Here is a 24,216-nt window from a genome sequence, read left to right on the forward strand (position 1 = left end):
ATAGCTTTACTTGCATATGTTTGGGAGCTGACAATTCTGGTTTAATTTCCCCATGTAATTTATGGGTATATAGAATTATCAATATATCTTCTTTCACATTCTGAACATTTTTTGGATTTTAAATATAGTTCTGTTTCATCATTTTGTTTAGGCAGTTTAGGGACTGCCATTATTTGTATGTTTTTTCTTCTTTCTCTTTCATTTCAACCACTTCTCTCTGATCCTAATTACTTTAACTTTGTATCTCATTTTCATTATCTTGGTTATTTTTCTGCCTTTTTCAATTTCCCTTATTAAATTTTCACTTGATCTTATTTTCCCCCAGAATCTTTGCAATTTATTCTTCACTTCTGTGATAATTTTTGTCTTTTACTCCTATTTTCTTTCCTGGATTCAACCTATTCCCTTCTCATTTCTTCCTGTTTCTTTTTTTGTTTGTTTGTTTCTATTTTTGCATTTTTGAATTTCTGGTTCAAGGTGGTTTTTCATATTTCCAAAGTGGATATTTAATTCACTTTGGAGTTTGTGTTGTAGTTTGTTTTTGTTTTTTTTTTTTCTGCTTTGGGTTAGTTTTTTTGGGGGGAAGCACTTTTTATCAGCTGAAGTTGTCTTGTTTTCTGTTTTCTTCTTATAATAGCTTTGTGTATATTTACTCTGTTTTCATCTATTCATTTCAAAGATTTTTGAATGGTTTATAAGATTTCAGGTTCAAGGGTGTCCTCTTCTGCAGTGAAATACTTTCTTAATGGATGATTCTTGTGTGTTTACGTGTATGTATGTATGTGTGAGTGTGAGTGATATGGGCTAAAGATTGCATATTTTCACAGCTTTGGATCTCGTTTTTCTTACTTGACCCTAAATTTCCTTTTACTTCTTTTCCTCTTTACCAGGTTCCAAAATGTGCCTCTCCATTCCTTTTTTCCCCTTCGATACCAGAAGCAATGGTTTTCACACACTGTCACCTTGAATTATGTGCAGCTTTAATTTTTAAAAACACATAGTAAGTGCTTTGATCTACGAGGGTTCCTTACCAGTATGTTAGCACAAAAGCAGACTTTCTCTTTTTTGTGGTTATCTCAGATCAATCATAGGTCCACCAAGAGCCTTCTTCTATTTTTGTGGTTATCTTAGATCAATCATAGGTCCACCAAGAGCCTTCTTCTTTTTTTGTGGCAGGAGAATGGGACACAGCTTGCCAAGATTTGGTTTTTGTGTTTTCTACTTCCAGATAATTTGAAGTTTGGGCATTCTTAGTTATGCAGATGGCATGAGTTTTGTGCAGTTTTATTTGTTATCTATTCTGTATTCAGCTTTTTGGAGAATGATTTGGGAGATTCAGATGTACGCTGTGATGTCTGCTATTATGTTGGCTACCCAGGAATTCCACCCCTAGTATTATTTTGATGAAAAATAACACTCTGCACAAGGAAGTTTTAAAAGAAAAACAATGCAGCTCATCCAGGTTTTGTGAGTAAAGGGGCAACCAGACACCTCATTCTCTTTCCAATACCTTGTCCTGGGTTGGAAGGAGGGGGCTGCTTATGGTTTGGGAATCTTTTCCTAAAGGATGAACATAAAGTTATTTACTCCTCGTCAACATGACAAGTCCCTATCTTTCCCATTCCAGGAAGAACCAGAAGAGGAGGGTAGTCTTGAGTCTGATCAGGTCTATGACTCAGGCTCTGATTTATCTGGTGCGTCCTATCTCCCTTCCCCTCAAGTTCCTATGCATCAGAGTTAGGATTATCTTTTACTTCTTCGAGAGCTGGTGGAGGGAATAGTCACCCAAAGGCTTTCTTAATGCTTGGGTTCCTTACAAGACCTGTACATTCACTCAGTTTACCATAGAATTGGGAGCAGCCAGAGGGTGAGGTGACCCACTACTACTGAGCTAAATACCTGGGTTTTGGCTTCAACTTTGCACTAATAGAATATTAGGACTGTTCGCATCATGACTTGGATCCCTTTTTACCTTAATCACCCCAATAGTTCCAAACCTTCAAGTTGTCCACTGTTATCTGGGGTCCTAGTCCCATATTGCCAGTATGTCTGCCCCTCTGAGCCAATCCCCCATTCTTCCTATTCCTCTCGAACACTTCCTCTGAGCCCTTTAAAATTCCCTTTTTTAAATGTCTCATCTTTCTTTTAATGCACGTTCTCTGCTCCTAGAGGACCTACTTACTTCCTCTGTAGCCTGTAGCCCTCTCAAGAAGTGACTGCTTTTCCGTCCACTCCCCACATACTTCAGGGCCAGGGTTGGTGTCCTCTCTTCTCCCATCACTGCTAACAAACAATTTTTCCTCCTTTCTTTTTCTAAGCCCTAGCTGATCTGAACTGTAGCCATCTGGACACAGTATCTCTCTTTGTCTCTGCAATGTAGTCTGCTAAGGTTCTTCTAATCATCCATTATTGATGACATTAGCTTCTGTTTCATCATCGTTCTCTCTACACCTGCTCCACTCTTATGGACATTGCTATTTATGGGGAAACTCATCTAATAATAATCATTCATTAAACTTCTCACCTCCATTAACTTTTCTTCCACTCCATCTCAGCCTGGAACCTTGGCATTATAGTCATTGAATGACCTCCAAAATCTTGAATTCAAGTGTGATATTCTTTGACTACTGCCTCCAATTCTTCCAGCTCACTTACTCTTGTACTCCTATTTAAATAATTCCTCAATTTCTCTGAGATCTCCAATCCATTAACTTCAGTACTTTTTCACTATCCATCATCACCGTTATATAGTTATTTCCCTCCTTATCCAGCTTAGAGTCCATGGTCCTCCATGGGACTCAATCACTTACAAACATCCTCAACTCTCACCCCTCTCTCCTTGTATTACATCACTTGATTAAATCTCAACATTAGCTGAGTCCAATGATCTACTTCCTCAGCAGCACCTACACTGAAGCTGTTGAGTGTTGCTGGGTAAAAGTCACATAACTCTCACCCTAAAACTCCATCCCTTGACTTTGTCTCCCACCTCAACCACAGCACTATTTCTCTCCTTCTCTTTCTTCTCTACAGTTATATCCAGTCTGCCATCTCACATTCACACTTCAACCCACTTTCCTCTGGGCTTGCATCCTTATCAGCGCACTGAAACTGCTCTTGTCAAGGTCACCAAGAACTCCTATATTATCAAATCTGGTGGACTCTTAATCTGCTAGCAGCATTTGACATAAATGACACTTTACTTTCTTGGTTCCTGTAGCTTCATACTCTCCGGCTTTCTAGCTCTTTCTTCTAAGCCTGAAATCTAAGTATTAGAGTCAGTGTTCCATCCTATTTCTTCTTAATTACCTGCCCTTTTGCGGCGAGCCGCTTCTGACCAGCAGAATGACGAATCACCACACGCTAGATTCTTCTCGCATCACACTTTATTGGAGTACAGCTTGGTTTCGGGCGGATGGAAGGAAGACCTCGTACGCTCGAGCCTGTCTGCTTATATAAGGGCTTAAGGACTCGTGTAAGTCCCTGATTCGTCCGTATGGTTATCGCATTTCGCAAGCCGGACTTTGGATAGGCCACTGCTTCAAAACCTGATTAGCATATTAGGTGCATACGCCCTAGCGGCATACTTAGTGCATGCGTAATGGCTATCCGGCCGCGCCCTACATCTCCCCCTTTTTTCTTTTCGACCATTGCAGCGGACATTGACCTGTACCAGTGCTCATACCGGGGTATGTACACGGTGTACCGGTAGTTTCCGCTTGCATTCGCAGACACCCTCCTGCGTGCAATGCTCGCAATCGAACTGCAGGGTGCAAGGGCTGTCTTCACGTGGCATGGGCTCCTCATGGAGGTGCAATGGTAACGAGACCTCTCCGTGCAGAGGCAGCCCCTAGGGCCGATCCCCTATAGAGGTGCAATGGCGGCAAGGCCCCTCTGTGCAAGGGCGATCATATGTTTTTTAGGGTGGAGAGCCAGGCTGCGGGGGACTCGCCTTCACTGATGGCCACAAGCGCCTGAGTGAGCATTATCCTATCTCGCCGGGTTCGAATGCGAATACGACAGACCAACCAGAGACACAACACTATCCCAAACAAACAGCAGGCTGCGAACAGTCCCACACCCACCCATTCCTTAAAAAAGGAAAATGCTCTAGCTAGCCATGCGGTAAATTCTCCAAGAGTCACTGGATCCACTCTGGTTGCATTCAGCTGCAGGATATTCAACTTCTGCTTAAATATCATCTTCTCCGCCTCGCGGGACCAATTTCCCTTTAGGAATTCTCCAATCTGCTTGCTCTTATTCAGAGCATCCAATCTGTGCTTAGTGGCCTAGCACAAGCCGTATTCATCTCACAGCTAGTGGAATACAATACTGGGAGAATGGTACTTTGAGAATGAACGGGGATGGGGACTGGCCAGGTTCGGCTAATTCCCCAAAACGTCTTGATCTCTGCCTTGAGCAGGGGGAAGCTCATCAACAGTATCCAGCCCAGTGTCACTCCTTGAGCGCTCCACATCGTTCTTGGGATTATCTTCCACGACTCTTGTTAACCTTGTCGGGACCCAAATCGGATCTTGATCCTGAGACCAGACTTCTCTGGGTATGAATGTACACTTTGGCGGTTCCCGAACCGCAGCGCCGGGGGGGGCGCTAGCAATAAAAGCGGAAGTCTGAGTACATGTTAAAGCTTTTGATTTAGCAGAAGCACAAAATGGCGGACGAGCACCCGCAGAGGCACAAAATGGCGGACGAGCACATGGGGAACTGCCATATCGTCCTCTTTCATATTCGGCAGCTGCTTCTTCCAGATCCGCCTCCTCCTTGGGATTCAACTCATCTTGAGACAAATAAAGCGCTTTAAATTCATCTAAAAGTGGATACAATCCTGGCGTTGCATCCGATTTTTCTATTTGTTTTTCTCTCCTTTTCCTAGGATTCTTAGGCCTATCTACCGTAGTCCCTATATTTTCACTTTCTGACGCACTATCTTGATGTATGCTAAGAGCTTTACGGCCCATCTGTACAATATCTTCGCATTTCCCTTCTCTTAAGCACGAATGTATCATTCTCCATAACGGAAACGTGCCTCGAGAGAGCTCCCCCATTTTGTGACGATCAGCCAAGTCCTTCCCCAGTTTTTCCCAAGATGGAACAGTCAGGCTTCCAGACACCGCAAACCATGGGGCGGCACCATCAATATCCTGCAACAGTTTACTAATAGTTTTATGTGAAATCTTAAGTCCTCGATCGTTCAGAAGGGCTTGGATGGGCTCATGGAATCCAACGGTTGGTTCCGCGGATGAACTATTCCCCATAGTTCACTCTCATATATGAACAACTTGCTAAAGCGGGAAGATCTCTGACCTATCTAATGGCCAGGGGAGACACACTCGGTCGGGCTGATGGCACCGTAGCCACACGCAGACAAAAAGTGCGACAGCTACGAAGAGAACGAAAGCGAAAATAAAAATCTCGGGCTCTATTGCAGCAAAAACATACCTAAACTGGACTACTTAACGGCGGTTCACTCCGTGTGTCGAGTTCTGAATCGGTCCTCCATGCGGGGCGCGCAGGTTCCCGGGTTTCGGCACCACTTGCGGCGAGCCGCTTCTGACCAGCAGAATGACGAATCACCACACGCTAGATTCTTCTCGCATCACACTTTATTGGAGTACAGCTTGGTTTCGGGCGGATGGAAGGAAGACCTTGTACGCTCGAGCCTGTCTGCTTATATAAGGGCTTAAGGACTCGTGTAAGTCCCTGATTCGTCCGTATGGTTATCGCATTTCGCAAGCCGGACTTTGGATAGGCCACTGCTTCAAAACCTGATTAGCATATTAGGTGCATACGCCCTAGCGGCATACTTAGTGCATGCGTAATGGCTATCCGGCCGCGCCCTACACCCTTTATGTGGGTGATTTCATCCAGTTCTATGGCTTTAAATGCTGATGCCTTCCAAATTCACACCTTCAGCACCACCGTACTTCACTCCTGTGCTCCAGATTCATTCAATAGCTATTTGATCTCTTTACTTGTATGCCTGTTTAACATCTCAGTCTTAAGAGTCTAAAATACAGCTTCTGATCTCTCCCATAATTCACCATTTCAATAAATGGCACCATCATTCAGCTGTTCAGCCAACAATTTACACATAATCCTGCATTTCCCCTTTCCCTCATATGTGGCAGCCACGAAAACGTACCTCTCAGATGTCTGATTACAGGGAGCATTACTGACTGATGTACTCAACATACTGTGCTCTGAAATCTATCACCGTGTTCTAGGCTGCACTTCCCACTGACTGCTCCCAGCCAGTGACTGAGTATGGCAGGGATAGTAAGGCAGGCCTATTCCTAGGAGACATAAGACTCCTTTGATGAGGGACATGGGCTTGAAAACTCCTCATTGGCTTCCCTGAAACTTTCTTGAACTGCATCATATCCACTTTTCCTAATCTGCATCTAGTCTAAAGGCTCTCTCAGTCCCCTTCAGATCCCTCCCTATTTTTTCCTCACAGGTGTCTCCCCCAATAAACTTTTTGCAGGTTTAATCTGATCTTGCTGTCCACTTCACACAGAACCTGAACTAACACATTATAGCTGATCATCAGCAAATTTAGTGTCATTTCTATTTCCTAAATACATTTCTTGCACTCATCCACTTCTCTCTATCACCATCACCACTTGAGTAGAAGCTATGCCATTTGTCCCCTGGATTCCTGCAACAGCTGCCTGCATTCATTTTATGCCTTTTCAATCCATTCTCATTACAGTAGCCAGAGTGAGTTTTTAAAAATATTAAATCGATCATGCCATTTCACTGCTTAAAACCTTTTAATGGTTTCCCATATGCTTAGAGTAAAATTTAAACTACTTCTGCCACAAGATGCTTTAAAAGCTGGTTCCTGCCTCTCTTCTCAGCTTCATCTCTTATCACCTTCCCCCTGGTCCCCATGCTCACCAAGCTCCAGACAAACTAACTTCCCTTCCAAACAAACTTCCCTTCCTACAAACTGTCAAGTCCTTTCCTGCCTCAGGGCCTTTCCACTTGGTCTCCCATTTTCCTAAAATATGCTTCCTCCATCTCTTCGGAGTATAGGCTCATTCTCAACCTTAGTGCTCAACTTAAATGTCCCCTTATCAGTGAGAACTTCTCCCAAGCCATCATCTCCATCCAACATTATCCTATTTCCTCCCAAGTGGTTATCACTGTCTGTAACTATTTTGCTTAGTGTCTGTTTCTGCCACTTGAACAGGAGTAGGCAAATTATGATCCACGGGTGGCCCACGCTCTAAGAATGGTTTTTACATATTTAAGTGTTTGAAATATTTAAGAATATTTCATGACACATGAAAATTATATGCAATTCAAATTTCAGTATCCATAAATAAAGTTAGAACGTAGTCACTCTCATTCGTTTATGTATTATCTATGGCTGCTTTAACACTACAACAGCAAAGCTGAGTAGTTATGTATGGCCCATAATATTTAAAAATATTTTATATATAAATATATAAAAGCCTAAAATATTTACAGATAAAGTCTTCTGACTGCTGCACTAGAATGGAAATGCCATGGGACATTAGGTCAGGGACATTGATTGTCCTGTTCAGTCCTCCACTCCCAGTGTCTGGTCCATAGCTAGTGCTCAATAATTGTAGGTTGAACAAACCTTCCTCCTCTCCTGGGTACTATCAATATCTGAGGGGGTAGGTGGGCTTACCTCTCATTGGCTTATTCCCTTCTAAGACACAGTGAGAAAAATCAGGAACCAATTATTATTGAGTCTGGGAGAGTACCTTGAGAATAGAACTGTGTTTTATTCATTTTGAAATACCTAGCAAAGTCTCTTGCACAAGGTAGGCTGCAGCTGGAAACCAAAAGAACTCTTGGGGTTACTGTTAAGAGTAAATCAGTGCACGCAAAGCATTTAGCAGAATCTCAGGGGTACAGAAGTATTCAATAAACGTTTGCTCCTGCCTCAATTTTCCTTACTGTAACAGGAATAAAAATATAGGGCTGTCACACAGACTAAATAAAACAAGAATGCTCTGTGTGAAACAGCTTTGTAAGCCACAAACACTATCCAAATGCACAAACATTCAAGTGCAATATATGAATGACTCTTGGCATTGAGCAACCCAGTTTGGAGGGAAGGGCCCTCCCTCATCTAGAAGTGAAAAGACCTAACTCATCCTAACTCTTACCGCTTATTAACTGACCCTAGACGATCGCAACTTCGGTGCTGTTTTCTTCATGTGTAAGAGCCGCCTCTGAACGGACAAGACCGTCCCTCGGGGATCCAGCCTGCGTCTCTCTGCGTGTCCTTTCCTTTCCCGGCATGGTACCGTGACTGCCAGACCTCGCGGCCTCCCCAAAGCAGGCAGCGGCGGCCGGAGGTGGAGGAACCACCCCGGGGGCGGGGCTCTGGAGGGGCGTGTCCTAGGCGTGTCCGGGGTGGGGCCTTCGTCTCCCGGCCGTCGCCGCCAGGCTGACAAGCACTGAGGCGGCACTGGAGCCGCGCTGCTACACCAGTTGCCGAGCAGGCGGGGAGGCGCTCACTTCCGTGTCGGGCCCCGTGGCGTCCGGCGCCCTTGCCAAGGGCCGGGCGGGCCGCAGGTCAGTCGGGGAGGCCGCTTACCCCGCCCATCCCCTGCGGAGGAGCGGGGCGCCGGGTGGGCCGCGGGCCCGGGAGGCGGCAGGGCGCCCTGAGGAAGGGCCCGGGCCACGCTGTTAACACGGGCGCCCGGGGCTGCAGGCTCGGGCTTCGGGCCGATTCGGGATCCCAGGACCGCGGGGAGATCCCCGCGGGGCTTTGTGGTGTCCCAGCCCCTCCCCTTTCGTCCCGTGTCGTGGGAGTCCCTTGAGCGTTTCTCAAAGTAGTGTCCGCGGGGGGACTCCCGACCCCACCTAAGACTTTCCGAACCAGAGTCTATGTTGTGGTCCGGGAATCTGCATTTTCAGCAAGTGTCCCTGATGGTTTTGGTGCAGGTGGTCACGGAACCGCAGTCTGGGCACGCTACCCCAGAGGGCTGGGCACTGTCGACCCAGCAGGGAGTGCAAGTGGGTGCATTTGAGGGTGGGGCCCTGTGACTGGCCTTGAAATGGTGATGGTCCTCTGCCTTAGGGGTATCTCTTGAATCCTTGCGCCTAGGGTGCTGCTGTGTTCCTATTGCCATCCACCGGAGTCTTCAGACGGACAGACGCGTAGTGAGTGAAGTGCCCAGGTCAGGAGCCTTAGGAGTGAAACAGTGCTGAAGGAGTCGGTGTGGGGTGCAGCTGGAAGAACTTGGAGTTGGTCCTGCTGACCTGGATTGGGGCTGACTCCACCACTTATGGCAGGGCAGCCCTAGCGTAGACCCTGCACACATTACTATTTCTTTCTCCAGTGTCCTCACCTGTCAGTAGGGACAGTAACTCCTACCCAGTAGGGCTTTTGGGGGAATGAGGTCATGTCTGTCAAGTGTCTCCTACAGTGGCTGGCACATAGCGTTCAGTAAATGGGAATTGTTAAGGGTGATGCAGTTTATAGTCCCCCAAATTAGGGATTAGTCAAGTGGAATAATATGTGGACAGGGGTACAAAGTATATCTGGGACAACTGTGCAAGGATTCTAACTGGGGGTGCTTGGGAAGGTCATGTAAGCAGTGAGGTTTGCCTGCAGCTTTGAAGAATAGATAGGATTCCGGGGAGCTGGTAACAGGGACAGCGTGAACCAGTTCCATTCCAGGCCTCAGAAGTGGTTCTTTCACATGGTTCGTTGTTGGGCTGCTCCTTGGACTTTTAGGCAGTGTGGGAAGTCACATTGGTAAGTGGATTCTGCAGGCTGGACTGTTGGCCCATAATAGTTTCTGTCTACTGTGTTTCACACACATGGTGTTCCTCAGACTCTAATGGTCTCCTCTTATTGGAAATTGGCTAAACTGGAGCATCTATGAAAGGATGCTCAAAGTTGATGGCAAAGTGAATGGCCATGCATGTAGTTGAGCCTATTGGTAGCCATTTTACACTTGCTATGAAATGTGAAGATACATTGGGAGGACATTTTTCCTCAGGGTATTGTTTTAGGTTCTGTAGGAATGCCACAGTCAGCTGTGGTTCATCTATCTCCAGAATGGATTAAGAAATAAAATCCTTAAAATGTCTCTAAAGGTTCAGCTATTTCAGAGGGAAGAAGCCAGATGATTGAGAGATGTCATCTGTTGTTCTTCTGGACCAGTTTGGCTTTTGGTATACATGGAATTCTGATCTCAGTTGATAAATTGTATATTCCTTAGTTACCTAACTTAAGAATTACAACTACTGTTGTTAATCATTTCTGCTCTTATGTTTCCTTAAATCTCCAGAGCCAATATAAAGTCCTTCAGTATATACCCTCTTGTAAATTTTTATATTATTATAGATAATATTTATCATTTATTGAGTACTTACTCTGAGCCAGAGACTGTTCTATATGCTTTTTATATTTTCTGTCAATTACTCCTCTGATAGTCCTTTGAGGTAGGCATCATCCTTCCCTCCAATTTAGAGATGGGGAAACAGGCAGAGGAGGGTAAGTATTTGCCCAAGGTCCCAGGCTAGTAAGTGGTAGAGCCTAATAGCCTGATTCCATGCTACATGCTGTTCCCCTCTGCAGGTCTACACAGCTCCTTCAGACTTACTATAGTTTAAAAAGATATGTGAATACTGAAGATCATAAGCACGCCTCACCTTTGCTTTATATGTAACAGACAATGCATTATCTCGTTTAATTCTTTAAACAGTCATTTCAACAGCTCTGATTTGTTTGGTAATACTTTATTATCATTTACAAATCCTCTGAGCCAGAGTTTTCCAGCTTCTCAGCATATCTCAAACTTCTTTTGTATTACATTAAGTCCTTCGATTCAGTATTGCCGGTGCTGAGGAATTTGTTTTAAACCACTTTAGAATGTATTTATTTTTATTACCTATTTCATGTATTGTTGGAAATGTCAATGGTGATTGTCCTTTGTTTTTACAGAGGGGTACTGTGACCACCATTGTTTTGCAGTTTCTGAAAGTGTTTCAAGGCAAAACTTCAGGCGTCCGAGAGACCAATGGAAGGTCACAAGGCAGAAGAAGAGGTGTTGGATATTCTTCGACTGAACGTGGGTGGCTGTATTTACACAGCCAGGCGGCAGTCCTTGTGCCGCTTTAAGGACTCAATGCTGGCATCCATGTTCAGTGGTCGTTTTCCTCTAAAAACAGATGAATCAGGTAAATATCTAAAGTCTGTAAGCATTATCATGAATATTCATTAAAATAGGAGTCTAGTTTAAATTCCCTTTAATTTTTCTAATTACAACAGAATGTATTAGCTTACTCTGTTAATTACTGAGATCATTGGGACTGTATGGAGATTCATTAAGTACATGGAGAAATTAAATACCAGTTTCTAGAATCTGTGATGCTGTTGCTAAAAGTTGACAAAAAAGTGAATGTGTGTAAAGGCCAACCATCACCTAATTATGGGGATTAATCATATTTTGAAAGTTGTTCCATTCATACAACTCAATGGGTAAAGGTATTGAGCCTGATTAAATATATTAGCTTCTCTCTGTGTTCTTCAAGTTAAAAAATGTATTTCTCTGGAGAAAGGAGCTGCCCTCATAGCTGACAGGGCAGGTACTGTCAGTGTAGAATTAGTGTTAAACTCACACCTAGTCCAGCTGCAGAGCCTTGTGTGGGCAGATGTGTATGCCTAAGAAAACATCAGTTCAGTGATACCGTCAGTCACCCAGGACTGAAAATTGGTGTTTCAGAAGAAACTGTAAAATACAAGGGTTAGGGTCCTGGGGCCACTCTCTGCTTTGAGTGCTCTGGGGTTCACTGAACCCACTACTGGTGGTAAAGAAACTTCAGCAGAGCAAGTAAGGCTTTTTGTACATCTTAGGCATTCTGGGGCTCATAGAACCCACTCTTGGTCTGTGTTAGAAAAAAGGGATTGAGGAGCTCAGAGCATGAGGGGCTGTTAGTAACCCTGGGTCTGGAGAGATTGCTTTGCCAGATGAATGGCAGTTGGAAGAATGGAAAACTCACTGATGTCTGGTGCCCAGGACTGCATGTCCATCTGGACAGAAAGTTTGTTGGTGTAAAGGTGGTAAGCAGGGACTGAGTTGTTTCCTCTGCCCCTAAGTTTTTACCTTCTTAATCCCGTCTTAAACTAATCAAGGGAGGAAGGAAATCATTGAGTAACCTCACACAGAAGTGTTTTTTTGTTGTCTTAATTCTGCTGAATTGTCTACAAAAAGTCTTTAATCATAAAGTAGTACCAGTATAGCATTTCTTTTCTAAAGTTTCATACAAAGGAACTAACCTAATAAGTCTGAACAAATGGCATGCCCATAGCTAGGAACCCAGGGTTTTTTTGTTGGCAACACTGCAGGTCGACTTGTAGGGTCCCTGACATACAAATGCTGGACCTCATTATACCCCCATTAGGGAGGAACTCCATACACCTTTCCTGGCCCAGCTGGGTTGAGATTAGTGGTAAGCTTCTGTTTCTACCAGCAGTCTAAGGTCTCCATGGCTTTTGCAGAGGCCATAGTGGGAATATAGTCCTTGATTTCTAATGGAACTCAGAATACGTTTTCCTTGTAGGTGAGAATACAGAGACTCCCCAAATTTGACTAAACCTATTTGAACACTAGATATTAACTTTCTTTTGAGAAGGAAACATTTCTAATTGTAGAGGTCTTCAGTCTAATTCTAGCTTGACATGTTGAAATTTTACCATGGTCATTTGTATCTATTCAATCATTTTTGAACTGAATATTTTCTAGGGGCTTGTGTTATTGACCGTGATGGACATCTATTTAAATACCTTTTGGATTATCTTCACGGAGAAGTTCACATTCCCACAGAGGAGCAAACCCGCATTTCTCTGCAGGAAGAGGCTGATTACTTTGGCATCCCTTATCCGTACAGCCTGTCTGACCACTTGGCCAATGAAATGGAGACATACTCTTTAAGGTCAAATATAGAACTTAAAAAGGTCTTGGCATTTTCTTAAGTTTTACAATATATGTATGAATGTTTATCTAATATTCATTTATTATACATTTATTATGCACAAAGCAATGTATGTTATTTTGTATAGCCCATGTTGTAACATAAACCAAAATGAGACCGTTTTACTTCTTACAATATTTTTTTAACTGTATTATATACCTTTATTTGTTTTGTTTTGAATTTTATTTTATTTTTTTATACAGCAGGTTCTTATTTTTCATTTTATACATATTAGTGTATATATGTCAATCCCAATCTCCCATTTCATCCCACCACCACCACCACCACCCGCCACTTTCCCCCCTTGGTGTCCATACATTTGTTTTCTACATCTTGTGTCTCTATTTCTGCCCTGCAGACCGGTTCATCTGTACCATTTTTCTAGGTTCCACATATATGCGTTAATATATGATATTTGTTTTTCTCTTTCTGACTTACTTCACTCTGTATGACAGTCTCTAGATCCATCCACGTCTCTACAGATGACTCAATTTCGTTCCTTTTTATGGCGAGTAATATTCCATTGTATATATGTACCACTTCTTCTTTATCCATTCGTCTGTTGATGGGCATTTAGGTTGCTTCCATGTCCTGGCTATTGTAAATAGTGCTGCAATGAACATTGGGGTGCATGTGTCTTTTTAAATTATGATTCTCTCTGGGTATATGCCCAGTAGTGAGATTGCTGGGTCATATGGTAATTCTATTTTCAGTTCTTTAAGGAACCTGTATACTGTTGTCTATTGTGCCTGTATCAATTTACATTCCCACCAACAGTGCAAGAGGGTTCCCTTTCCTCCACACCATCTCCAGCATTTGTTGTCTGTAGATTTTCTGATGATGCCCATTCTGACAATGAGGTGATACCTCATTGTATTTTTGATTTGCATTTCTCTAATAATTAGTGATGTTGAGCAGCTTTTCATGTGCTTCTTGGCCATCTGTATGTCTTCTCTGGAGAAATGTCTATTTAGGTCTTCTGCCATTTTTGGATTGGGTTGTTTGTTTTTTTAATATTGAGTTGCATGAGCTGTTTATATATTTTGGAGATTAATCCTTTGTCCATTGCTTTGTTAGCAAATACTTGCTCCCATTCTGAGGGTTGTCTTTTCGTCTTATTTGTAGTTTCCTTTGCTGTGCAAAAGCTTTTAAGTTTCACTAGGTCCCATTTGTTTATTTTTGTTTTTATTTCCATTACTCTAGGAGGTGGATCAAAAAAGATCTTGCTGTGATTTATGTCAGAGTGTTCTTCCTATGTTTTCCTCTAAGCGTTTTATAGTGTCCAGTCTTACATTTAGGTCTCTAATCCATTTTCAGTTTATTTTTGTGTATGGTGTTAGGGAGTGTTCTAATTTCATTCTTTTACATGTAGCTGTCCAGTTTTCCCAGCACCACTTATTGAAGACACTGTCTTTTCTCCATTGTATGTCCTTGCTTCCTTTGTCATAGATGAGTTGACCATAGGTGCGTGAGTTTAGCTATGGGCTTTCTATCCTGTTCCATTGATCTATATTTCTGTTTTTGTGCCAGTACCATATTGTCTTGATGACTGTAGCTTTGTAGTATAGTCTGAAGTCAGGGAGTCTGATTCCTCCACCTCCGTTTTTCTCCCTCAAGACCGCTTTGGCTATTCGGGCTCTTTTGTGTCTCCATACGAATTTTAAGATTTTTTTGTTCTAGTTCTGTAAAAAAATGCCATTGGTAATTTGATAGGGATTGCCTTGAATCTGTAGATTGCTTTGGGTAGTATAGTCATTTCCACAATATTGATTCTTCCAGTCCAAGAACATGGTATATCTCTCCATCTGTTTATATCATCTTTAATTTCTTTTATCACTGTCCCATAGTTTTCTGCATACAGGTCTTTTGTCTCCCTAGGTAGGTTTATTCCTAGGTATTTTATTCTTATTGTTTCAGTGGTAAATGGGAGCGTTTCCTTAATTCCTCTTTCAGATTTTTCGTCATTAGTGTATAGGAATGCAAGAGATTTCTGTGCATTAATTTCATATCCTGCAACTTTACCAAATTCATTGATTAGCTCTAGCAGTTTTCTGGTGGCATCTTTAGGATTCTCTATGTATAGTATCATGTCATCTGCAAACAGTGACAGTTTTACTTCTTCTTTTCCAATTTGTATTCCTTTTATTTCTTTTTCTTCTCTGATTGCCGTGGCTAGGACTTCCAAAATTATGTTGAATGATAGTGGGGAGCGTGGACATCCTTGTCTTGTTCCTGATCTTAGAGGAGATGCTTTCAGTTTTTCACCATTGAGAATGATGTTTGCTGTGGGTTTTTCGTATATGGCTTTTATTATGTTGAGGTAGGTTCCCTCTATGCCCACTTTCTGGAGAGTTTTTATCATAAATGGGTGTTGAATTTTGTCAAAAGCTTTTTCTGTATCTATTGAGATGATCATATGGTTTTTATTCTTCAGTTTGTTAATATAGTGTATCACATTGATTGATTTACATATATTGAAGAATCCTTGCATCCCTGGGATCAATCCCACTTGATCATGGTGTATGATCCTTTTAATGTGTTGTTGGATTCTGTTTGCTAGTATTTTGTTGAGGATTTTTGCATCTATATTCGTCAGTGATATTGCTCTGTAGTTTTCTTTTTTTGTCGTATCTTTGTCTGGTTTTGATATCAGGGTGATGGTGGCCTCATAGAAAGAGTTTGGGAGTGTTCCTTCCTCTGCAATTTTTTTGAAGAGTTTGAGAAGGATGGTTGATAGCTCTTCTCTAAATGTTTGATAGAATTCACCTGTGAAGCCATCTGGTCCTGGACTTTTGTTTGTTGGAAGATTTTTTTATTTATTTTATTTATTTTTTTAATTTTAGTTTTCTTTTTTATAAATTTAGTTACTTTATTTTTGGCTGCATTGGGTCTTTGTTGCTGCACGCAGGCTTTCTCTAGTTGCGGTGAGCAGGGGCTACTCTTCGTTGCAGTGCACGGGCTTTTCATTGCGGTAGCTTCTCTTGTTGCGGAGCACGGGCTGTAGGTGCGCGGGCTTCAGTAGTTGCAGCATGTGCTCTCAGTAGATGTGGCACACGGGCTCTAGAGCGCAGGCTCAGTAGTTGTGGCGCACAGGCTTAGTTGCTCCGCGGCATGTGGGATCTTCCCAGACCAGGGCTCGAACCCGTGTCCCCTGCATTGGCAGGTGGATTCTTAACCACTGCACCACCAGGGGAGTCCTGTTGGAAGATTTTTAATCACAGTTTCAATTTTATTACTTGTGATTGGTCTGTTCATATTTTCTGTTTCTTCCGGGTTCAGTCTTGGAACCTTATACCTTTCTAAGAATTTGTCCATTTCTTCCAGGTTATCCATTTTACTGGCATAAAGTTGCTTGTAGTAGTCTCTTAGGATGCTTTGTATTCCTGCAATATCTGTTGTAACTTCTCCTTTTTCATTTCTAATTTTATTGATTTGAGTCCTCTCCCTCTTTTTCTTGATGAGTCTGGCTAAAGGTTTATCAATTTTGTTTATCTTCTCAAGGAACCAGCTTTTAGTTTTATTGATCTTTGCTATTGTTTTCTTTGTTTCTATTTCATTTATTTCTCCTCTGATCTTTATGATTTCTTTCCTTCTACTACCTTTGGGTTTTGTTTGTTCTTTCTCTCATTCCTTTAGGTGCAAGGTTAGATTGTTTATTTGAGATGTTTGTTGTTTCTTGAGGTAGGATTGTACTGCTATAAACTTCCCTCTTAGAACTGCTTTTGCTGCATCCCATAGGTTTTGGATCATCTTGTTTTCATTGTCATTTTTCTCTAGGTATTTTCTGATTTCCTCTTTGATTTCTTCAGTGATCTCTTGGTTATTTAGTAACATATTGTTACTTCTCTACAGTTTTTGAAGACATGATTCTTAATTACCGCTATTCATTTTTTAAGGCCAAAGTTGTATTCTAGGAAAGTGTATTACCACGCCACCTAAAAGTTTATGGAGTCTTTATTCCTCATTGAATGTTTAACACTTTTTGATGGCTTTTTAAAATAGAACTCTTCTGCTCTTGAAGTTCTTCTTAAAGTAAGAGCAGTACTGTAGTATGTGAGGGTATAGTGGGATTAATTCATTTACTGAAATGATATTTTAAAAGGATGGTCATGATAAATAAAAGATTGTATAAAATCCCTTACCTGATTTAGTGAGTGTAGCAGTTTGTTACTAAGCTAAAACATTAGTTTGATTACTTCACCTTGAGATCAGTAAATCTTTTTTTAAGATGCTTCTGTTTTAAATCACATTTGAAATGTCTTTACATGACTTGAACAGCCTCATCTGTTTTTGTCTTATTGATAAGTATTATATTTGCTATTAATTAGCACTTTGAACATCTAAGAAAAATATTTTTCCTAGATAATTGTTTATAGTGAAAAGTGGTTTGAATTGGTTTGAATTCTTTGAGTTGGATGACAGTGTTTAGGAGAGCAAGCTGACAGTATGGTTATTAGGAGTGCAGCATGAAGAGAAAGTTGATTTGGTTCCAGACCCCCTTCGGGAATTTGCATGGTTGTATGGGTTCTGCTATTGGAATTATTTATAAACTGAGTTGTCGAACAGTCTTTTGATGCTGTTTGCCATATCTGCAGAGTGGGGCTGAAAAAGCCTAACTGGAAAGTTGAGACAGATTAACATTCACCTTTATATTCTTTCATTCTTGGTTTGTATGCACAACAGACACAGCATGCGAACATTCATTCTGCCAGCCAACTCCTATTTATTTCAAATGTTTTTGACATATAGGACCTTGTTCTAGGGACTGTGTGGGACACAAAGAAATATGACATGCCGTTTTTGCCCTTGAATGGTTTATAATGTTGTTGGTGATTTTCATAGATGTGCAAGTGAAGATAAAAGCCAATACAGGAGTTAGATGGCAATATTAAATGAAAATGCAACACGTTAGGGTCCTCTTTTCCTTCACTGAGTCAGTAAATATTAAGCATCTCCTTTGTATCAGGTACTTTTCTAGGGACTTGGGATACAAAACAAAACAGAAAAGAGTGCCTGTCCTCAGAGAGCTCACAGCAATAATGCTGTTTCTCCCAGGGAAGGCCTGTACCACTCCACTGGGTGAAGCCCTCTTCCTCTGTGCCCCTTAGCACCTCATAGGCTTACCTAGTAGCACTTCTTACACTGTGTGCTGATGGCTTATTTAACGTCTGTCTTCTGCATCAGCTATAAACTCAAGGAAGGACCCTGTCTCCTGCTCACCATTATGTCTCCAAGGCCTTAGACAGTGCTTATTATTTACACATAGGTACTTAGTATTCAAGTGATTGAGTGAATAGGTAGATAAATGCCAAATGAGTTCAGACAGTATATATCGAGTTCATATATTCGTATCTTTCAGTGTAAAAGAACAAGTTAATCTGGTTAATCCATGATTGGATTTGGAGTTAAGAATAAGCATCAACTATGGGGCAAGTCAGTAGGAGGTAAAAGGAAGATTGAGTCAAATGGAAAATCGGGGGGAAAAGAAAGAATTTTAACTTTTGCTTATTATATGAAGATTTTAAAATGATGTTGGTAGTGAGTCTAAAGGAAGAGGAAGTAAAACATAATTTCCATGTGGAAAAAGATTCTCTAGCTGAAAAGGTTTTGGGTTTTTGGGTGTTGATTTGCCTCACCTCCCCCAACACCCCAAATTCAACAAATGGTTTGGTTTTTAAAGGCATAAACAGTAGGCTGAGATATATAATCTTTTTATTTCCGTTATGACCAGCTGAAATTACAGCTTTACATGAAAGTAATAGAGCAAATTCATTTTTACTTTACTCCAGAATTAAATTCAAATTTTATATATTTTTTTGCCCCAGGCTTTAACAGACTTCTGTGATTCGTATGGTTTAGTTTGCAATAAACCAACAGTTTGGGTTCTCCACTATCTTAACACATCTGGTGCAAGCTGTGAGAGTAGAATTATTGGTGTATATTCCACAAAAACTGATGGAACAGATGCAATTGATAAGCAGCTGGGAGGAAGAATTCACAGTAAATGCGTTTTTAAAAGGTATGTCTGCAAAAAAAAAAAAAAAAGGTATGTCTGCGTTTAAATATGAAAAGGAACAAAATAAAGTCTTGGTCTCTTCTAAGAGGTGTTATTGAATGGAATATGTGGTTGACTAGGAAAGAAGCTAGTACCTCTCAACAGACAGAGTGAATCTCATAGCTGTCGAGATAGGCCTGTTTCATGAGGAGGTTGTAATTCAGACCATTTCACATCTGTATAAGCAATAGGCCATCTACTTGGTCTAGTACAGTGGTTCTCAACTGGGAGTGGTCATCAGAATCCCCTGAGAGGCATTATAAAAAGAGAAAAGAAAGAAAGAAAAGAAAAGCCACATGCCTGGGTATCTCCCCTCCACTATAGTCCAGGGACAGAAGCCTGGCCTAGAAGTCAGCAGGCCCACTGAGGGACCCAAGACTGGCCTGTGTCTTGGTGTCCTGGTTTGAGAAATGCTGAAAGACTTTTCATCCGGTCCCTCCCAACTTTAAAATTCTATGCCTTGAACATGTTAAATTCTTAAGGGTTATTCTGTTAATATTTTCCCTGTAATCTCATTTATACTAGTCAATTCACTTAGCAAAATTTTTTTTTTAATTCTCTGAGAGATTGGATTGGGTCACATGCCAGTGACTAATGCACGACCACATGAGCTTGCTGTTTAGATAATTAATATGTTATCATTTTCTGAATTCTTTACAGGCAGGGATGTTTGTGTATGATATATAAGTGCCTGACATAGTGCTAAGAAAGTTTTAGTCAAAGTTGAACCTTTTCTAACTTTACTGGAGTTAGGTGATTTTTTTAAGAAAACTTATTTTAAGGATTTGTTGATTTGTCTGCACAGTTTATATTGTGGAATTAACAAATACTTTACCGCAGTAAAAAGAGATTAAATGTAGGTTAGTACGTAAGTATAGTATATTATACTCATCTAGTATGTCGTATATAGAATATATATATATACATATATATATGCTTAAGGATCACAGAAGAACAACTACTCATTACCTACATATTTTTTTTCCTTAGTTAACAAGCACTTATTGAGTGTCTATTAGCTGTATATATGTATACACATTCATACCTAGGTAGTATATTTTCATTACCTTTTGTAATATTTCTAGGGAGGCAGGAAATAATGTTCAGTATATTTGGAGCTATTATTCAGTAGCAGAATTGAAGGAAATGATGGATGCCTTTGATGCCTGGGAAGGAAAAGGTACAGTACAATTCTTTCATTTCATGGCAGAAAGTAGACTTTTCCTTAATAAGACAAAGCAAGTTCAAATATAGCATTTCTTTTTTTGAGAAAATGTTTTTGGTGTGGGTCCAGGTAGTTGTCACCTTATAGTAACACTGAGGCAGTTTACTTACAAATTTTTAAACCCCATGAATTGCTAGGTATTATTAATAATCTATAATACAGTAACCTAAAATACACTTTTGTTAGTTATGCTTATTTAGTTCAATTTAAAAAGAGTTTCTGGGGCTTCCCTGGTGGCGCAGTGGTTAAGAATCCGCCTGCCAATGCAGGGGACATGGGTTCGAGCCCTGGTCCAGAAAGATCCCACATGCCACAGAGCAACTAAGCCCGTGTGCCACAACTACTGAGCCTGCGCTCTAGAGCCCGCGAGCCACAACTACTGATGCCCACGCACCTAGAGCCCGTGCTCCGCAGCAAGAGAAGCCACCACAATGAGAAGCCCGTGCACCACAACGAAGAATAGCCCCCGCTTGCTGCAACTAGAGACTGCCCGCGCACAGCAATGAAGACCCAACACAGCCAAAAATAAATAAATAAATTTATTACCAAAAAAATAATAAAAAGAGTTTCTGTAGCACCTACTGTATACCTAGCATTGTCCTAGGAAGTATACCTCTAAATTAAGCATAAAATGTGTAATCAAAAAAAAAATAGAGAGAGAGAAAATGAAAATAATGCTGGGAAGATATCTAAAGAGCCCTTAGAAAACAAATATTCTTTAAATGCACACTTTGAAATTTGACTATCTTTACCAAGCTGCTTATGTGAGTTGATAATAGTAATGCTGCTTGATATTCAGTGTGATATGTAGTTTACATTCAGTATCTCTTAGTCCTAAAACAAGCCTGTATGCTGGTTTACGATTTTATTGATGAGGAAAAGAAGTCTCAGAGAGACATGCCACTTGCTTAAAGATCACAGAGGGTTAACTGTTCTATGCCTAAGTTTTTTTTCTTAATTAACATGTATTGAGTGTCAATTAGGTGCAAGCACTATAATTAAGTCCTAAAATTGTCCAAAGATAAATAAGACACATCTCAGTCCTCAAATGATCTTAAAAGCTGGTAGAGACAGCCATTGCAAGTCATATAAGATTGAATAAGGAAAGGAAGAGGCTTTTTAAAACTATCAGCTGTTCCTCTTTCAGGCAGGATGCTAGTACCAATCCTTTTTTTCCTCAACTTTGCCCCACTCAGTTTTCCTCCTTTTTCTTTTCATATCATGCCCTTCAAACAGATAGGATGAAGTGTGTTGAACAAAATGCTATTCTCTTTAAGCTTATTACTTGAGATTTAATTGACTTTGAGACACTTGGGCTTAAGTTGAAGAACAACCCCCCTGGTGTTCTTGTCTCCTTTTGTGCCGCTGGACTAGCAGGCTGCCTGGGAAGCTTTGGGAGGGCCTGGCTGGGTTTCTTTCTACACTGATTCAGAAAGCTGGAGCAGAGAGCTGGGATCACTGATTTTAACAAAGCGTGTGACTGATTTTAACTTTTTAGAAAGCATGTAATAGAGTATCATTGTTATCTAACAAAGTTCTGGAAGGCCTGTGGAAAGCCATAATACAGGAAACAGAAGTAAGAGAAAGAACTATTGAAAGGAAGAAGACAGTTATTGTTATTTGTGGACAATATGTCTTTGTAGAAAACCCGAAAAGAATCGACTAAAGGTATTTCAAATGATGAGTTTAGTAGACTAAACTAGCTAGATACAATATAAATAAAGATTAGCAGCTTACTTATGGTAAATTAATTAGAAATTATAGGAGAAAATCCCATTCACAATAGCAATAAACAAAAATAACTAGGCTGCGCCACCAAGAAATGCTTGGGTCCTTTACGAAGAAAACTGCTAAAATGTATTTATCTGTCCATCCATCCATCCATCCATCTATAAAAAAGAAGAGATGAAGATTACTGTGAGACATACCATGATCCTGAATGAGAAATCTGAATATTATAAAGATGTCAGTGTTTCTCAGATTAAATTATAGGTTTAACACAATTCCTACCAAAATATCAATGGACCTCTTTGGGAATCTTGAGGAAATGATCCTAAAATTCCTTTGAAAGAATAAACAGGTGAAATACCCCAAAACATTTTGGGAAGTAGAAGTCATTAGAGGGATGAGTTTAACTCTGTTTGATGGCCAAAATACTATATGTAGCTCTATACTAATAAAACCATGTCTTTCTGGTACAAGAATAGATGCAGAGATCAGGAGTAAAATCCATTAAATTTATAAGAATAAAATCACTTTGTGATAAGAAAGCATTAAATACCAATAAAAAAAGGATAGATTATTTAGGAGAAAAACAGAACTTTAACCTCACATCATTTATGAAAATAATCGCAGGTAGATTTATGAATGAAAAATGAAACTATTATAGACTATAATGAAATGTAAGCAAATAACTGATTTCTTAATAGGGAAAGAAATTGTAAGCTTAAAATAAAACATAAAAGACAAAGAAATTTGATTACATAATATATTAACTTTAAAACATAAAACATTATAAATAAAATTTAGAAACTAATAAAAAACTTGGATAAAAGTGTTGCATTAACTGGACAAAGATTACCCTTATAATTAAGAAGGTTTATTTAAATTCATTAGAAAACCAGCTCAACCCTATTACAAATAAATGTATAAGGTTCATGGCCATAAAATTCCCAGAAAAGGAAATAAATATGGCAGAGGTTCAAACTCATTATCAGTGAACTATACATTAAATGAGAACTATTTTTTTATATACCAGATTAGTAAAGATCTCATGAATTCTTGGGAGCAATAAAGTTCATATTACTTTTTTTGGAAATAATTTATCAGTATGTATCAATAGCATCAAAATTGTTCATATTCTTTGAGCCAATAATTCTACTTCTAGAAATCTACCTTAAAGACAAAATCAAATGCAGACAAAGGCTTATGAACAGAGATGTTCAACTGAACATTATTCATAATAGGGAAAAAATAAAAGCAATCTAAATGTCTATAATACAGGGTTAAATACACATTGGCACATCCACAGGTTATAGATGGGTATAGCTATTAAAATTATTTTGAGGGAATTCCTGGGTGGTCTTTTGGTTAGGACTCCACGCATCCACTGCAGGGAACATGGGTTCGATCCCTGGTTGGGGAACTAAGATCCTGCATGCTGCGTGGCTGAAAAAATAATAATGATAAAATAAAATTATTTTGAATAACTTTTTACGTTGATGAGTGCCCATGATAAAGTAAGAAATGGTCAAAAGCAGAAAACAAAATTAAATATAATGTGTTTTCAATTATGTGCATATCATACGAATAGAAAAAAGACTGGAATGAGATACATCAAAATGTCATGAGCCACGATTCCTAGTTTTAGGATTAGAAGTGATTTTTATTTTTTTTTATATATACTTTTCTATGTTTTCCAAGTTTTGTACAATGAATGTGAATTATAGGCAGGAAAAAAATGAAAGTCTTAAAAACAAATTGCAGTATATCTTTTTTTTTTTTTTTTTTGCGGTACGCGGGCCTCTCACTGTTGTGGCCTCTCCCGTTGCGGAGCACAGGCTCCGGACACTCAGGCTCAGCAGCCATGGCTCACAGGCCCAGCCGCTCTGTGGCATGTGGGATCTTCCCGGACGGGGGCACGAACCCGTGTCCCCTGCATTGGCAGGTGGACTCCCAACCACTGCGCCACCAGGGAAGCCTGCAGTATATCCATTTAAAGGAATACTCAGAAATAAAAAGAGATGATTATTGATACATACATCAACATGGATGAATCTTCAAAGCATCATGGTAAAGAAGCCAGACACAAAAAGGCTATGTGGTATATGATTCCATTTATATGATACTCTGGAAAAGGCAAAACTAAGGAATGGAGGGCAGGGCATCAACTGTGGAAAGGTAGGAGGGAACTTTTTGGGGATGATAGAAATGTTCTGTATCT

At 40.4% G+C, this 24,216-nt stretch overlaps 2 protein-coding genes across 3 annotated transcripts in view; one reads left to right on the forward strand and one right to left on the reverse strand.

The window, feature by feature from the left end:
• Nucleotides 1-8,381, reverse strand: part of SGO2 (shugoshin 2) — a 49,810-nt gene extending 41,429 nt beyond the window's left edge. Inside the window, exon 1 of one of the 2 annotated variants that reach the window (XM_032637966.1) lies at nt 8,169-8,299. The gene's annotated coding sequence lies outside the window, so the exon portion shown is untranslated. Of the gene's footprint in view, nt 1-8,168 lie in introns of both variants that reach the window. The other variant, XM_032637965.1, reaches the window with a different exon arrangement.
• Nucleotides 8,382-8,473: 92 nt separating this feature from the next.
• Nucleotides 8,474-24,216, forward strand: part of KCTD18 (potassium channel tetramerization domain containing 18) — a 28,652-nt gene continuing 12,909 nt past the window's right edge. Inside the window, 5 exon segments of the mRNA XM_032637969.1 lie at nt 8,474-8,580; nt 10,964-11,199; nt 12,765-12,976; nt 18,819-19,012; nt 20,134-20,228. Of these exon segments, the coding sequence (XP_032493860.1) occupies nt 11,040-11,199; nt 12,765-12,976; nt 18,819-19,012; nt 20,134-20,228 (661 nt within the window). The 5' untranslated portion in view covers nt 8,474-8,580; nt 10,964-11,039.

The sequence above is a fragment of the Phocoena sinus genome, chromosome 7, assembly GCF_008692025.1.
Source record: "Phocoena sinus isolate mPhoSin1 chromosome 7, mPhoSin1.pri, whole genome shotgun sequence".
In the NCBI taxonomy this organism is placed as follows: domain Eukaryota; kingdom Metazoa; phylum Chordata; class Mammalia; order Artiodactyla; family Phocoenidae; genus Phocoena; species Phocoena sinus.